Raw genomic sequence first — 16,890 nt, forward strand, 5'->3', positions numbered from 1 at the left:
ATTCTGTAGAATGTTCAGGGTTTCATTTGGTGTGTCAAGTATGAGAAATGTGTTCTTATACTCAGCTCAAATGGAGTGATCATACAATTAGTCCAGACTTGTCAAAGTGAAAGAAGGGTACTTTTAATGAGTGTTTGGACTTGGGCAAATTGGAACTGTTCCAGGCATATAATTACCCTGACTTGTATTTATTTTTTAAAAGGCATGAACTTAAAAACAACAGAAATCTGCAACAGCTTTTGGGTCTTTCAATTCCAGTGGGTCTGCAATGAAATAAAAAGCACTAAGAGCTTTGGTGCAAGTGTGGTATGCTAAAGCACTAAGAGCTTTGGTGCAAGTGTGGTATGCTAAAGGAGTAGAGGAAGTTTGTGTCTGAATGTTTTACGTTTGCCCCATGATTGCAAGCAGTTTAAGAACCAGAAATGACGTGGACTTTTTTTTTCCTCTTGTAGGTGATCCTAAAACCTGGCAAAACAAGTGTCTTCCTGGAGATCCAAATTATCTTGTTGGAGCAAACTGTGTTTCTGTCCTGATTGACCACTTTTAATCCTTAAAATATACGAACTTGATTAAATAATGTGAAACTGGGTTAAACTTACTAAATCTAAAATGGAACCACTCTATCAAGTAGTACCTTTTCCTGGAGTTGATCCTGCAGTGTGTTAGTCTTACGCGCTGTGTTTGGATGGGGGAGGCTGAGTGTGCGTGCCTGGGAACATGCTGCCCACTGTCCATTTGGGCCTGGTGTGGGCTGGATGCTTAGAGATGCGATGGATGCTTAGAGATGCGATGCTTTGTAATGACTTTTGTACTTTTATATGGTCACTGCTTAACATTGATTTCCGTTAAAATACCAGCCAGTAAATGGGGTGCATTTGAGTTCTAGTCTTTCCAAAGTACACTGTTTCAGACTTTATCATGGCCCTGGCCTGCACACACATTTATTTTATTATGCATGAGGTAATATGCACACGTTTTTAAAATGCGCCTCGAATATATAACCAGTGTAGTGGATTTAACAGATATGTACAGCAAGGGGAATTTGTGGTGTGTTGGGGGGGTGGTGGTGGTGCGGGTCAAGTGAAGACAATGACTTCCTGTATACGAAAACTCACTTTTCTTAGGGAAGGACACCAAAGCATGAGACTGGTTCCGTGGCCTCTTCTGGATCTATAAATTAACCATATCACCACAGACATACTGACCAGCAGGAATGCCTTACCCTCATGTTTTTAATTGTTAGATCATTCTGTCTGTGTATCACTAAGTTTTATAGCTTTGTGCGCATCTAGATACTGTATCATGAAAAAGATGGAGTAAATTGTGGATTTGGTCGTTTCAGAAATGTGTGATCACCCAGAAGAAAATAATGGTGTGATTTTGGGTGGTTTTTTTTTTTTTTGGCAAGAGGCAGTGGTTGTTTTTCTTTTGGCAATGCATTTGATAAATTTTGACGTTTTAAGGATGCTTGTACATAATGCGTGCATACCACTTTGTTCTTGGTTTGTAAATTAACTTTTATAAACTTTACCTTTTTTATACATAAACAAAACCAAGTTTCTTAAGGCTACCTTTGTATTCTCTCCTGTACCTCTTGAGCCTTGAACTTCGACTTCTGCAGCAATAAAACAGCATTTCTATGACACACACAAGGTCATTTTTTAAGAAAAAAGAATGCACAGAGTTGTTACATTTTTAAGTGCTGCATTCAGAAGACACAGTTACTCAGAATTCTCTAGTTTGAATAAATTCTTGCAAAGTATCCCTACTGTAATTTGTGATACAATGCTGTGCCCTAAAGTGTATTTTTTTACTAATAGACAATTTATTATGGCACATCAGCACGATTTCTGTTTAGATAATACACCACTACATTCTGTTAATCATTAGGTGTGACTGGATTTCTTTTACAGTTATTAAAAACTCGAATTTCTAAATCTGCAGAATAAAACTTTTTAAAATAAGGTGCTTGTTTGGTCTGTTTGCCCACTGTCTCTAGTGTCCTGCAACTTGACAACCTAGTATAAAATCCTGCAGACCGACTGTCATCACCTGCTGCCGTGTTGGGCTTTGCTTGGGTGGGGCAAGGGGATTCCCTGCAGCCTGGCAGAGGACAGGCCATCTTCCCACTGTGCCCGTAATGGGGGTGGGTTATGTTTATTCATATTCCTGAGGGCCAACTGGTACATAATTTGTCTCTTCCTTACAGTTTCCCAGAAACATAACATGGACATTTTCTGATGTTGCTATATTTTGGGGGCGATAAATTAAGGTATAGTTTGCATCTATAATTGCTTTTGTGCCAGTAGCATACTGTCTTGATTACTATAGCTTTGTAGTACAGTATCAAGTTGGGGAGCCTGATTCCTTCAGCTCTCATTTTCCTTCTCAAGATTGCTTTGGTTATTTGGGGTCTTTAGTGTTTCCATACAAATTGTAAAATTTTCTGTTCTAGTTCTGTGAAAAACGCCATTGGTAATTTGATAGGAATAGCAGTGAATCTGTAGATTGCTTTGGGTGGTATATGCCTTAGCCTTTGACTTCTTTCATTAGTGTTTTGTAAGTTTTCTGCGTACAGGTCTTTTGCCTCCTTTTGTTTTTTCAGTTGCTCAGTGGTATCCAACTCGTTGTGACCCCATGTAGATTTATTCCTGGGTATTTTATTCTTTTTGTTGTAGTGGTAAATGAGATGCTTTCCTTAATTTCTCTTCCTTTTCTTTTGTTGTTTGTATATAGGAATGGTACTGGTACAAAAGCAAATACAGACCAACCGAACAGTGCAGAAAGCCCAGAGATAAACCCATGCACCTATGGTCATCTATGTATGATACCACCTACAGAAATGAAAATAAAAACAAAAATAAACAAGTGGGGCCTAATTAAACTCAGCTTTTGCACAGCCAAAGGAAACTATAAACGAGGTGAAAAGACAACCCTCAGAATGGGAGAAAATAATAGCAAATCAAATAACTGACAAAGGATTAATCTCCAAAATATACAAAGCAGCTCATGCAGCTCAATATCAGAAAAATAACCCAATCAAGAAGTGGGCAAAAGACTTAAACAAAGAAGACATACAGATGGTTAATAACAGTATTGAGCATCTTCTCATCTATTAGAGAGATGCACATCAAAACTGTAGTGAAGTATATCACCTCCCACAAGTCAGAATGGCCATCATCAAAAAATCTACAAACAAATGCTGGAGAGAATGTGGAGAAAAGAGCCCTCTTGCAGTCTTCATGGGAATGCAAACTGATAACAGCCACTGTGGAGATTCCTTAAAAAAACTAGGGATAAAACTACCATATGGACATCACAATCCTACTACTGGGCATTTACCCCTGAGGAAAACATAACTGAAAAAGACACATGTACCCCAATGTTGACTGCAGCACTGTTTTCAATAGCCAGGACATGGAAGCAACCTGGATGTCCATCAACAGATGAGTGTATAAAGAGATTGTGGTACATATACATATTATGAAATATTACTCAGTTCTAAAAAAGAATGAAGTTGGATGATTTGTAGAGATGTGGATGGACCTAGAGTGAAGTAACAAAGGAAAATATATTAATGCTTATATGTGCAATTTTTAAAAATTGGTACAGATGAACCTATTTGAAGGAATAGAAGGGACATGTGGACATGGTGGAAGGGGAGGGTGGGACAAGTTGGGAGATTAAGATTGACACATACACACTACCATGTGTAAAACAGCTAGCTAGTGGGAATGCTGTATAGCACAGGGAGCTCAGCTTGGTGCTCTGTGATGACCTAGAAGGGATGGGTGGGAGGGAGGTCCAAGAGGAAGGGGATGTATGTATACATAGAGCTAATCCACTTCATTGTACAGCAGAAACGAGCAAAATATTCTAAAGCAATTATATTCCAACACAAAAGAACACCACCCCAAAAAAAAAGAATGAAAAGAAATGAGGACAGTATAAAAGACCTCTGGGACAACATTAAGCCAAGCAACATTCATATTACAGGGGTTCAGGAAGGACAAGAGAGACAAAGAGCCTGAGAAAATACATGAGATGCTAACTGAAAACTTCCCTAACATGGAAAAAGAAATACTCAAGTCCAGGTAGTGCAGAGTCCCATACTGAATAAATCCAAGGAGGAACATGCCATGACACATAATAATCAAATGGACAGAAAAAGCATTAAAAGCAAGAAAGACAAATACATACAGAATCCCCATAAGGTTGTCAGCTGATTTTTCAGCGGCAATTACAGACCAGAAGTATGTGGCACATTATATTTAGTCATGAAAAAACCTACAACCAAGAATACCCAGCAAGGCACTCAAATGAAAAGCTTTATGGACAAGCAAAAGCTAAGAGAATTCAGCAGCACTAAATCAGCTTTATAACAAGTACTATCAGAACTTGTCTAGGTGGAAAAGAAAAACCTTTAACTAGAAACTAGAAAATTACAAATGGGAAAGCTCACTGGTAAATGCAGTCAAATAGTAAATGTAGGAAATCATCCATACACAAACATGGTATCAAAACCAGCAACTGTAAGAAAAGTAGAGTAAAAAATGCAGGATGTTGGAAACACATTGGAAATAAAGTGATCAGCGACTTAAGCCAATCTTGTACATATATAGACTGCTATACCAAAACCTCATGCTTACCATAAACCAAGTATTTACAATACATACACACACACAAAAGAAAAAGCAATTGAAGCAAAATGCTAAAGATGTTCATCAAATCAAAAAGAAGAGAGCAAAACAGGAAGGGAAGTAAAAAGACCTGCAAAGCCAAATATGAAAGAATGAAACTGCATACATATATACATACATACTGATAACTACCTTAAATGTATAGGGATTAAATGCTCCAATCAAAAGACACAGACTGACTGAATGGATACAAATAACAAGACCCCTATATATGCTGTCTTTAAGAGACCCACTTCAGATAAAGGGACACATACAGGCTGAAAGTGAAGGGATGGAAAAGGGCATTCCATGCAAATGGAAATCAAAAGAAAGCTGGAGTAGCAATAGTTATAACAGACAAAATAGACTTTAAAATGAAGACTTGATTATAAGACACAAAGAAGGACACACTATAATGATCAAGGGATCAATCCAAGAAAACATAATTGTAAATACATATGCACCCAACACAGGAGCACCTTAGTATCAATATATAAGGCAAATGCTAATAGCCATAAAAGGAGAAAGTGAAAGCCCCACAATAATAGTAGGGGCCTTTACCACCCCACTATAATCACCAGACAGATCACCCAGACAGAAAATCAATAAGGAAACACAGGCCTTAAATGACTCATTAGACCAGATGGACTTGACATTTACAGAGCATTCCACCTAAAAGCAGCAGACTACACATTCTTCTCAGGCACACGGAACATTCTCCAGGATAGGTCATATGATGGGCCACAAAGCCAGTCTCAGTAAATTTAAGAAAATAGAAATCCTATCAAGCATCTTTTCTGACCACAATGCCATAAGATTAGGAATCAAGTATAAGAAGAAAAATGTAAAAAAGAATTATGTGGAGGCTAAACAATATGTCACTAAACAACAGATCACTAAAGAAATCAAATAGGGAGCAAAAAATTACCTACAAAGAAATGAAAACAAAAGCATGACTATCCAAAACCAATGGAAAGAAGCAAAAAACGTTCTAAGAGGAAAGTTATAGCAATAAAATCTTACCTCAGGAAACAAAATATCTCAAGTAATCTAACCTCACACCTCAAGCAACTAAAGGAAGAACAAACAAAACCCAATATAGTAGAAGGAAAGAAATCATAAAGAGCAGAGCAGAAATAGAGACAAATAAACTAACAACAAAACTAAAAGATAAAATAGAAAAGTTTTCAACCAGATGCATACAGTAAAAAAGGGAGAGGGCTCAAGTCAAAATTAGAATGAAAAAAGTTTACAATGGATACCACAGAAATACAAAGGGTCATAGGAGACTACTATAAGAAACTATATGCCAACAAACTGGACAACTTAGAAAAAACTGACAAATTCTTAGAAAGGTACACACTTCAAAGACTGAACCAGGAAGAAACAGAAAACAGGAACAAACCAATCTTAAGTACCTGTGATTGAAAACCTCCCAACAAACAAAAGTTCAGGACCAGATGGCTTCACAGGCAAACTCTATCAAACATTGAGAAAAGAGCTAACACCTATCCTTTTGAAACTATTCCAAAACACTGCAGAGAAGGAATCACTGTGAAATTCCTTCTATGAGACAGCCATCACCCTGATACCAAAACCAGCAAAGACACCATGAAAATTATAGACTAATATCACTGAAGAACATAAATATAAAAATCCTCAACAAAATAACTGCAAACTGAATCGAGCAAGATATTAAAAGGATCATACACCATGATGCACTGGTCTTTATCCCAGGGATGCAAGGTTTTTCAGTATCTGCAAATCAATCTGTGTGATAGAACACATCACCAAATTGAAGAATAAAAACCATATGATCATTGCAACAGATGCAGAAAAGGCTTTTGACAAAATTTAATGCCCATTTATGAAAAAAACTAGAGAAAGTGGGCATAGAGGGAACTTAACACAATAAAAAAGGCATCTATTGCAAACCCACGACTAATTATCATACTCAATGGTGAAAAACTGAAAGCATTCCCTGTAAGATCAGGAACAAGTCAAGGATGTCCACTCTAGCCAGTTTTATTCAAAATAGCTTTGGTAGTCCTAACCTCAGCAATCAAAAGAAATAAAAGGAATTCACACTGGAAAAGTAATAAAACTCATTGTTTGCAGATGACATTTGCAAGCAATAGGACCAAATGATTAATCTCCAAAATATATGAACAGCTAATGCAGGTCAATAATTTTAAAAGTGGACAGAAGATCTAAGTAGACATTTCTCTAAAGAAGACATACAGATGGCAAATAAACACATGAAAAGATGCTCAACATAGCTTTTTTAGAGAAACATAAATCAAAACTACAATGAAGTATATGAGGTATCACTTTACACTGGTCATAATGGCCATCATCAAAATATCTATAAGCAATAAATGCTGGAAAGGATGTAAAGAAAAGGGAACCTTCCTACATTGTAGGCAGGAATGTAACTTGGTACAGCCACTATGGAGAACAGTATGCAGATTCCTTATAAAACTAGGAATAAAACTACCATATGATCCTGCAATCCCACTCCTGGGCATATGTCTGGAAAAAAGTATAATTTGAACAGATACATGCACCCCTGTGTTCACAGCAGCACTATTTACAACAGCCAAGACATGGAAGCAACCTAAGTGTCCATCGACAGAAGAATGGATATAGAAGAGGTGGTACATGTATGTATGTATAATAACCCGGACAACCACAATGGTGTGGTCACTCTGCTAGAGCCAGACATTCCTGGAGTGTGAAGTCAAGAAGGCCTTAGAAAGCATTACTACCAAGCTAGTGGAGGTGATGGAACTCCAGCTGAACTATTTCAAATCTTAAAAGATGCTACTGCTGAAGTGCTGCACTCAATATACCAGCAAATTTGGAAAACTAAGCAATGGCCACAGGACTGGAAAAGGTCAGTTTTCATCCCAATCCCAAAGAAAGGCAATGCCAGAGAATGTTCAGACTACTGCACAACTAGGCTCATTTCACAGGCTAACAAAGTAATACTCAAAATCCTTCAAGCTAGGCTTCAACAGTACGTGAACAGAGAACTTCCAGATGTTCAAGCTGGATTTTAAAAAGGCAGAGGAACCAGAGACCAAACTGCTGACATCTGCTGTATCATAGAAAAAACAAGAGAATTCCAGAAAAACATTTGCTTCATTGACTATGCTAAAGTCTTTGACTGTGTGGATCACAACAAGCTGTGGAATATTCTTAAAGAGATAGGAATACCAGACCACCTGACCAGCCTCCTGAGAAATCTGTATGCAGGTCAAGAAGCAACAGTTAGAACCAGACATGGAACAATATACTGGTTCCAAATTGGGAAAGGAGAACATCAAGGCTGTATATTGTCGCCCTGCTTATTTAACTTACATGCAGAGTACATCATGTGAAATGCTGTGCTTAGATGAAGCATAAGCTGGAATCAAGATTGCCAGGAGAAATACCAAGATATGGTAGATGACACCACACTTATGGCAGAAAGCAAAGAACTAAAAAGCCTTTTGATGAAGGTGAAAGAGGAGAGTGACAAAGCTGGCTTAAAACTCAACATTCAAAAAACTAAAATCATGGCATCCGTTCCCTATACATCATGGCAAATAGATGGGGAAACAATGGAAACAGTGGCAGATTTTATTTTCTTGGGCTCCAAAATCACTGCAGGTGGTGACTACAGCCATGAAATTAAAAGATGCTTGCTCCTTGGAAGAAATGCTACCACAAACTTAGACAATGTATTAAAAAGCATAGATGTCACTTTGCCAACAGAGATCTGTATAGTGGAAACTACGGTTTTTCCAGTAGTCACATATGGATGTGACAACAGGACCATAAAGAAGGCTGAGTGCCAAAGAAATGCTTTCAAATTGTGGTGCTGGACAAGACTCTTGAGAGTCCTTTGGACTGACTGCAAATGGGACCCATCTCATTGGAAAAGACCCTAATGCTAGGAAAGATTGAGAGCAGGAAAAGGGGATGACAGAGGATGAGATGGTTGGATGGCATCACTGAGTCAATGGATGTGAGTTTGAGCAAACTCCAGGAGATAGTGAAGGACAGGGAAGCCTGGTGTCCTGCAGTCCATGAGGTTACAGAGTTGGACGTGACTGAGTGATTGAACAACAACATATATATATATACATATATATGAATATTACTCAGCAATTAAAAATAATGAAATAATGCCATTTGCAGTAATATGGATGGGCCTAGAAATAATCATACTGAATGAGGTAAGTCAGAGAAAGATAATTACCATATGCTATCACTTACATGTGGAATCTAAAAAAAAGTTACAAAATAAATTTTTTACAAAACAGAAACAGACTCACACACTTTGGAAATAAACCTATGGCTACCAAAGTGAAAAGGGGGTGAGGGACAAATTACTAGTTTGGAATTAACATATACACACTACTATATGTAAAACAGATCATCAAAAGAGACCTACTGTATACCACAGGGAACTCTACTCAATATTCTGTAATAAACTATATGGGAAAAGAATCTGAAAAAGAATGGATATATGTGTGTATATATATATATATAACTGAGTCACTCTGCTGTACACCTGAAAATAACACAGCACTGTAAATCCACTACACTCAAATACAAAAAAATAAAAGAATGACTAAAATTTTTCTTCCACATAGTCGTTCTCTGTCATCTATTTTTGCTTCTTAATTATCTCCTATTATAAAGTGTAAATAAAAACGGATTTATCTTTTATTCTTTGGGAAAAAATCCTTAATCACTCCCATGCAAACCCCATGCGCAAATATACCACACTGGAGGTTATGTGTTCAACATATAAACTAACGGGGAGGGAGAAGACACACAGACACTCAGATTATTTTTTCTGAGTCATCTGAACACAGGTTGCAGGTGTGGTGTGTATTTCCTGAGAACAAACTAGTCTACATAACTGCAGTACACTTACCAACCTCAGAAAACGTAAAATAATCAATTTTTGTCTATTTCACTGAATTTTCTCTAACAGCTGTTTCTCATTGAATGGGTTTCTGCTCTAGTTTTTATTCTTTCCTTCTGCTTAGCTGGGTTCAGTTTGTTCTTTTTGGGCCTTTGAAGATAGAGGTGCATCAATTTGAGGTCTTTTCTAATATAACCATTGAAAAACTATAAATTCCCTCTATACAGGGCTTTAGCTTTATTCCTTAAATTTTGATATGTTGTATTTTATTTACATTCAGTTGATCCATCCTAAAGGAGATCAGTCCTGGGTGTTCATTGGAAGGACTGATGTTGAAGCTGAAACTCCAATAATTTGGCCACCTGATGCGAAGAGCTGACTCATTTGTGTCTTTGAATCCAAAGGGCATATCTCACAGAAAGCATCAACTTGGATCTTACCATTTTTTTGGGGGGGGGAGGCTGTGCCAGGTCTTCAGTGCTGTGAACGGGCCCTTCACTGTGGCACCGGGGTGTTCTCTAGTTTAGGTGTGCAGGCTGCTCCTGCTGTGAAGCATGGGCTCTGGAGTGTGTGGGCTCACTCGTTGCAGCACACGGGCTTCTCTCTAGTTCTGTCTTTACTTTTTTCTCCTAATTTTGTGTTTAATTCTTTTTTCTACTTCCTTGATGTGTAAAGATTAGTTGTTTTCTTTGGAAACTCACTTATTTTTAATGTAAGCACATAAGAACTACTTTTGATGTACTCTCTAAATTGTGGTATTTTGTATTTTTCTTTCTCTCAAAATACTAACTTCTTTCATTTTTACTTTCACCCATTGGTTATTCAGGAGTGTGTTAATTTCCATGGATTTATAAAATGTTCCCGTTTTTCTCCTACTGAATTCTAGTTCCATATCATTGTAGATGGAAACCCATCATGTGATTTTAATCTCAAATGTGTTAAGGTTGGCTTTGTGGCCCAGGAATGATATATCCTCGGGAATGGTTTTTTGCCCTTAAGAAGAATGTGTTTTCTTGTGTCTTTAGATGAAATGTTCTGTGTATATCCATTAGGTCTACTTTTTAAAATTCTTTTAAAAATAACTTTTAAATTTTATTTATTTATTTTTGACTGGGCTGGGTCTTCATTGCTGAGCAGGCTTTCTCTAGTTGCAGCAAGAAGGGGCTACTAGCATAGTAAGAGGCTAGAAAACAAGAGTTAAAAATCAAGCTAAGAGTTGGCGTTTTAAAAAATAAAGCAAACTGATAAACTTTAAGCTAGACTAACAAAGGGGAAAAAAAGAGAAATCAAAATGTCTGGTAAATGAGAGAGGAGACAAAGAAATACAAGGGACCGAAAAGCCAGGCTCCTCTGTCCATGGGATTCTCCAGACAAGAATATGGGAGTGGGTTCCCGTGCCCTCCTCCAGAGGATCTTCTCACCCCAAGGATTGAACCTGTGTCTCTTATGTCTCCTGCACTGGCAGGTGGGTTCTTTACTACTAGTGCCACCTGGGAACCCATATTTTAACAATTACCAAGAAATTAGATAAGTTATAATAAATAAATAAGTTCCCAGGATTGGTAGGCATGACACCTACCAAGACTGATTCATGAATAGAAAATCTGAATAGACCAATAATAAATGAATACATTGAAACAATAAAGACAAACTTCCTGACAAAGAAATGCCCCAATCCAGAAGGATTCACTGGTGAATTCTACCAAACATTAAAAATAATCAACACCCAACATTCTCAAACTCTTCCCAAAAAAACTGAGGAGAAGGGAACACTCCCAAGCTCTTTTTGATGATGACAGAATTACTCTGACACCAAAGTGAGATAAGGAACACTACAAGAAAATAAATGTATAGGTTGATATATCTGAAGACTATAAATGCAAAAAGTCTCAGCAAAAATCTAACCAAATGTAAGAGCAAATTTAAAAGTACATACACCATAATCAAGTGGAATTTCTATCATGGAAGGATGATGACAATATTTATGTATCTATCTATCTGAATCTAAACCTATCTATTGATGAGAGTATACACAATGATGGTAGAATAAATACATGATCCTTTCAATAGATGCAGAAAAACAATAGTATCGAATGAAATACAAATATATGATCTCAATAGATGCAGAAAAAGCAACTAACAAAACTCAATATCTTTTTCTGACAAAAGCTTTCAAGAAAGTGGGAATAGAAGGAGCATACCTCAAGATAAGACAATATAATACACACCTACAAGTAACCTTGTACTAGTGGTGAAAAACTGAAAGCTTTTTAAAATCAGGAACAAGATATGGGTATTCACGCTCAGCACTCTAAATAAAGACAGTAATGAAGTCTGAGTTAGAGTAATCTGACATGAAAATAAGATATAGAAAGGCATCCAAAAGAGAGAGGAAGAAGTAAATTTTTATTTTCAGAAAATATGATCTTATATATGACTCCCCACCAAACAGCCAAAATATATAAAATATATGGTACTTTCCAAAATATATAAAAACTGGCACAGCTCAATAATAATAATAATAATAATAATAATAAAGCAATCCTGCTTAAAAAATGGGTTGAGGAGAAATCTAAATAAATGTTTGTTTGTTTGTTTTCCAAAATAGATGGCCATAACAATGGCCAATAGGCACATGAAAAGATGCTCAACATCACTAATAATTAGTGAAATGCAAATTAAACCCACAATAAGATAATACCTCACACCTGTCAGAATGGCTATCATCAAAAGGACAAGAAATGACAACTGTTGACAGGAATATGGATAAGAGAGTCTGAGCACACTGCTGGTGGGAATGTAAAATGGTAAGCCACTGTGGAGAGAACATGAAAAGTCCTCAAAAAACTACAAATAGAACCACCACACAATCCTGCAATTGCACCTTTGGGTATTTATTTGAAAAAAGAGACTCATATGTGCATGTTCATTACAGCATTATAGTAAGTCCCTACATATGAACCCTCAGGTTGCGAGCTTTCAAAGATGTGAATGTGCGTTCACATGTCCGATGACATAAGTTAGTTCACAACTGGTGTACACTGTCAAGTGGGTGCATCCTCTACAGCTGGTTAAGTCCATGTGTACTTCACTGTAGAGTCCTGTATAGTGGACACTAGTCCAGCATCTTTATTTCAAGCCCAGGATGTCTGGAAGCAAGGGTAAAAGCAGCAGTGATGCAGCTGGTACTGCTAAGAAGTGCCAAGGGATAACGACAGAAACAAAAATGAAAATAATTTAGAGTGAAGCAAGGCAAAAATATACTAGATATCATTCATTCTTATAACATGAACTGTTCAACTACTGGCACTATTCTAAAGAACAAGAACATGATCACCGAACATGTGGATTTTCCCGTGCCGATGATGTCAACAATAATATTTAAAAATTATGGAAAAGTTAAGGAGGAGATGGAGAAATTCCTCAGTGTGTGCTTGCACAATCTGCATCAGTGTCGAGCCTAGCTCATCTTAACGCTGCTCCAAGAGAAAGCTAAAAGCCTGTATGAAGACCTGAAGAGGAAACACGGTGAAGCATCAGAGGGTGCATCCTTTAACGCCAGCCATGGCTGATTTCATTGGTTCAAGGCTAGAACCATCGTCAACCTTCATGACATAAACGTAGGTGTTGAAGCAGCAAGTTCAGATACAGCAGCTGCCCGGGAATTTCCTGAAATGCTTCAAGAAATGACTGACAAAGTGGTGCATTTACCACAGAGATTTTTAATGTGGATGAGACAGGACTGGGCTGGAAGTGGATGCCAGATCGAAGTTACACCAGTAAGGAGGAAAAGATGATGCCAGACTATAAGGCAGCAAAGGACAGGCTGACTCTTCTGTTTGGTGGCAGTGCTTCTGGCAATGTGAAGCTGAAGCCTCTCTCAGTTTACCATTCAGAGAGCTCAGGAGCCCTTAAAAACATAGTCAAGGGCTCTCTTCTTGTTGTGTGGAAGAGCAACCCCAAAGCCTGGGTTACACAGGCCACTTCCCAGGACTGGTTTTTCCACCACTTTATCCTGGAGGTGCTTGGAGAAGGATTTCCCATTCAACACTCTTTTACTACTCAACAATGCTCCAGGCTATGCACCATTCAAGGACAACTTTCATCCAAGTGTCAAAGTAACGCATCTGCTACTGAATACTATCACTACATTGCTCATCAAACCTATAGACCAGGGAGTTATATCGACTTTCAAGAAATATTATTTACATCACATTTTTCATCAGGTAGCAAAGGTGAGTGATGAAACAGGAACAACGCTGCGACAATTTTGTAAGGACTATAACAACTACAAGGCCATAAAAAACAATGACTTTACTTGAAGTGAGGTTATGGCTGGCACCATGAATAGGGTTTGGGAGAATCTTTGCTGACAGTCTGTTTGCGATACTGTGAATTTGAAAAGGCTGATGAAGAGTCCAAAGAGATCTTCAGCAACTCAGTGACCCTCAGTGAGAAGTTGGAGCTGGATCTGCAAAAGGACAAGTACACTGACCTCCTTGCTATGCAACATGAGTAGCTCATGAAGATCTGATGGAACTGGAGTCCCAGAGAGAGGACAAAGAGAGACAAGAGGAAGAAGAAGTAGCTGAAGAACCAAAGAGATTCACCACGCAGGAAATGGCCAGGAGATTCTCTTTGTTTGAGGAGGCACTGTTAGTTTTTAAGGCCCAGGACTGAATGTAGAATGGTACACAAGGGTTGCAGCAGCTGTCAGAATGCAATCCAGCCCTACTGTGTCATCCATGATGAGAAAAAAAGAGCTTTTACCCAGACATCACATGATTATTTTTTCAAGATGTAGACAGAACTGAATCCAGCAAGGAACCAGAACCTCAGCCATCAACAACAGGCATGAGTAACGTTGCAGCCTGCCCTCCATCTCATATTGCTGATGATCCTTCAGCTCTACCACCTCCCACCTCCTCTCCTTCCTCCAGTCAGTATCTCTTCTTGCCTGTTCACTTGATGCCAGCCCCTGTATGCCAGCTGTTGTTCTGCACTACTGTAATTTTCAAGGTACAGTACCATATGATGAAAACTAATTTTTGTGGGTTTTTTAATGTATTATTTGTGTGAAAAGTATTATAAACCTTTTATAGTACAGTACCATATAGCTGATTGTGTTAGTTGGGTACCCAGGCTAACTTTGTTGGACTGACAAACAAATTGGACTCATTTGTATGCAGGGGACTTACTGTTATTTATAATAGCCAAGAAATGGAAACAACGTAAGCAGCACTGATAGGTGATATCTATACACACACACACAAAGTAAGCAGCACTGATATAGATATCTGTACACACATATATATTACAAGAAGATACATGTGTGTGTCAGTATGTAAGTACCCTTATACACATACATATATTGGTCAACCATAGAAAAGAATGAAATATTGCCATTTGTGACAACATGGATGGATCTTGGTATTATTAGTTTAAATGAGGTAAGTCAGAGAAAGACAAACACTGTATAATTTCACTATGCTGCTGCTGCTGCTAAGTTGCTTCAGTCGTGTCTGACTCTGTGCGACCCCATAGACTCTGTGCGACCCCATAGATGGCAGCCCACCAGGCTCCCCCGTCCCTGGGATTCTCCAGGCAAGAATACTGGAGTGGGTTGCCATTTCCTTCTCCAGTGCATGAAAGGGAAAAGTGAAAGTGAAGTCACTCAGTCATGTCCGACTCTTGGTGACCCCATGGACTGTAGCCTACCAGGCTCCTCCATCCATGGGATTTTCCAGGCACGAGTACTGGAGTGGGGTGCCATTGCCTTCTCCGTAATTTCACTATACATGCAACCAAAAACACAAACCAAAACTGATAGATAGTTGCCAGAGAGGAATGGTGGTAGGGGGTTGTCAAATGGGTAAAGGGGGAAAAGAGAAACAAATTTCTAGTTATAAAATAATGGACATAAAATGTACAGCAAGGTGACTGTAGTAAAAATTACCATATTGACAATTTGGAAGTAACTAAGAAACTAAATGGGAAAAGTTCTCAATAAAAAATTAATTTTGTAAGTGTATATGGTGACCCATGGAAACTAGACTAATTATGGTGATTGCTTTGAAATATATACAAATGTTGAATCATTGTGTTGTGTTCCTGAAATTTTCTATGTCAATCATATTTCAATTAATAAAACACTTTATAACATGCCAAAACAGAGATAGCACACATAAATTCCCTTAGTTGAGGTAATTACAGAGAAAAAAAGTTCAAAAATGAAATCTCTGCCAAAAAATATCAAAACTAAAAGACATAGATTAAAAGGAAAATGAAATTGAATAAAACCAAATGATCATTTCAATAGATGCAGAAAAAGCTTTTGACAAAAGTGAACATCCATATATGAGAAAAATTCTCTAGAAAGTAAGCAAAAAGGGAACCTACCTCAACATAATAAAGGCCATATACAAGAAACCTCAGCTAACATCACACTCAGTGGTGAAAAACTGAAAGCATTTCCTCTAAGATCAGGAACAAGATAAGGATGTCCACTCTCACTACCTTTATTTAACATAGTTTTGGAAGTCCTAGCTATGGCCATCAGAGAAGAAAAGGAAGTAAAAGGAATCTATATTGGAAAAGGAGAAAACCTGTCACTGTTTGCAGATGACATGACACTCTTCATAGAAAATATTATACTAGAGATGCTACCAGCAAACTACTAGAACTCATCAATGAATATGCTAAAGTTGCAAGTTACAAAATTATTACAGAAAAATCTGTTGCATTTCTATACACTAACAATAAAAGATAAAGAAAAGTTCAAGAAACAATCCCATTTACCACAGAAACAAAAAGAATAAAATACCTAGGAATAAACCTACCTAAGGAAACAAAAGACCTGTACTCCCAAAACTGTAAGATCCTAATGAAAGAAATCAAAGATGACACAAACGGAAAAGATATGATATTCTTGTTGGAAGAATCAATATTGTGAAAATCACTATACTACTCAATGCAATCTACTGATTCAATGCAATCCCTATCAGATTATGAATGGCACTATACACAACAATGAGGACAGAAATTTTAAAATCTGTATGGAGACACAGAAGACCCTGAAGAGCCAAAGCCATCTTGCGAAAGAAAAACAGAGCTGGAGGAATCAAGCTCCCTGACTTCAGACTGTACTACAAAGCTACAATCATTGGGCTTCCCTGGTGGCTCAGTGGTAAAGAATGTGCCTGCCAATGCAGGAGAAATGGGTTCAATCCCTGGATGAGGAAGATCCCACATGCAGTGGAACACCACTACCCAAGAATAGCAACTGCTGAG

The 16,890-nt window shown here is 37.8% G+C and overlaps 1 protein-coding gene and 1 long non-coding RNA gene across 51 annotated transcripts in view; one reads left to right on the forward strand and one right to left on the reverse strand.

Moving 5' to 3' along the window:
- TJP1 (tight junction protein 1) overlaps window positions 1–1,961 on the forward strand; it is a 338,414-nt gene extending 336,453 nt beyond the window's left edge. For all 50 annotated transcript variants that reach the window (XR_014070282.1, XR_014070281.1, XR_014070283.1 and 47 more), the window contains one exon: window positions 453–1,961. Coding sequence is in view for 47 of the 50 variants with exons in the window: in XM_081546603.1 (XP_081402729.1) it covers window positions 453–547 (95 nt within the window). In the remaining 3 variants the exon portion in view is untranslated. The remainder of the gene's footprint in view (window positions 1–452) is intronic.
- LOC145528340 (uncharacterized) overlaps window positions 1–16,890 on the reverse strand; it is a 45,741-nt gene that overhangs the window by 13,061 nt on the left and 15,790 nt on the right. The window lies entirely within an intron of this gene.

This window comes from Giraffa tippelskirchi, chromosome 12 (genome assembly GCF_054371585.1).
Source record: "Giraffa tippelskirchi isolate mGirTip1 chromosome 12, T2T-mGirTip1v1.2.pri, whole genome shotgun sequence".
NCBI classification, from domain to species: Eukaryota; Metazoa; Chordata; class Mammalia; order Artiodactyla; family Giraffidae; genus Giraffa; species Giraffa tippelskirchi.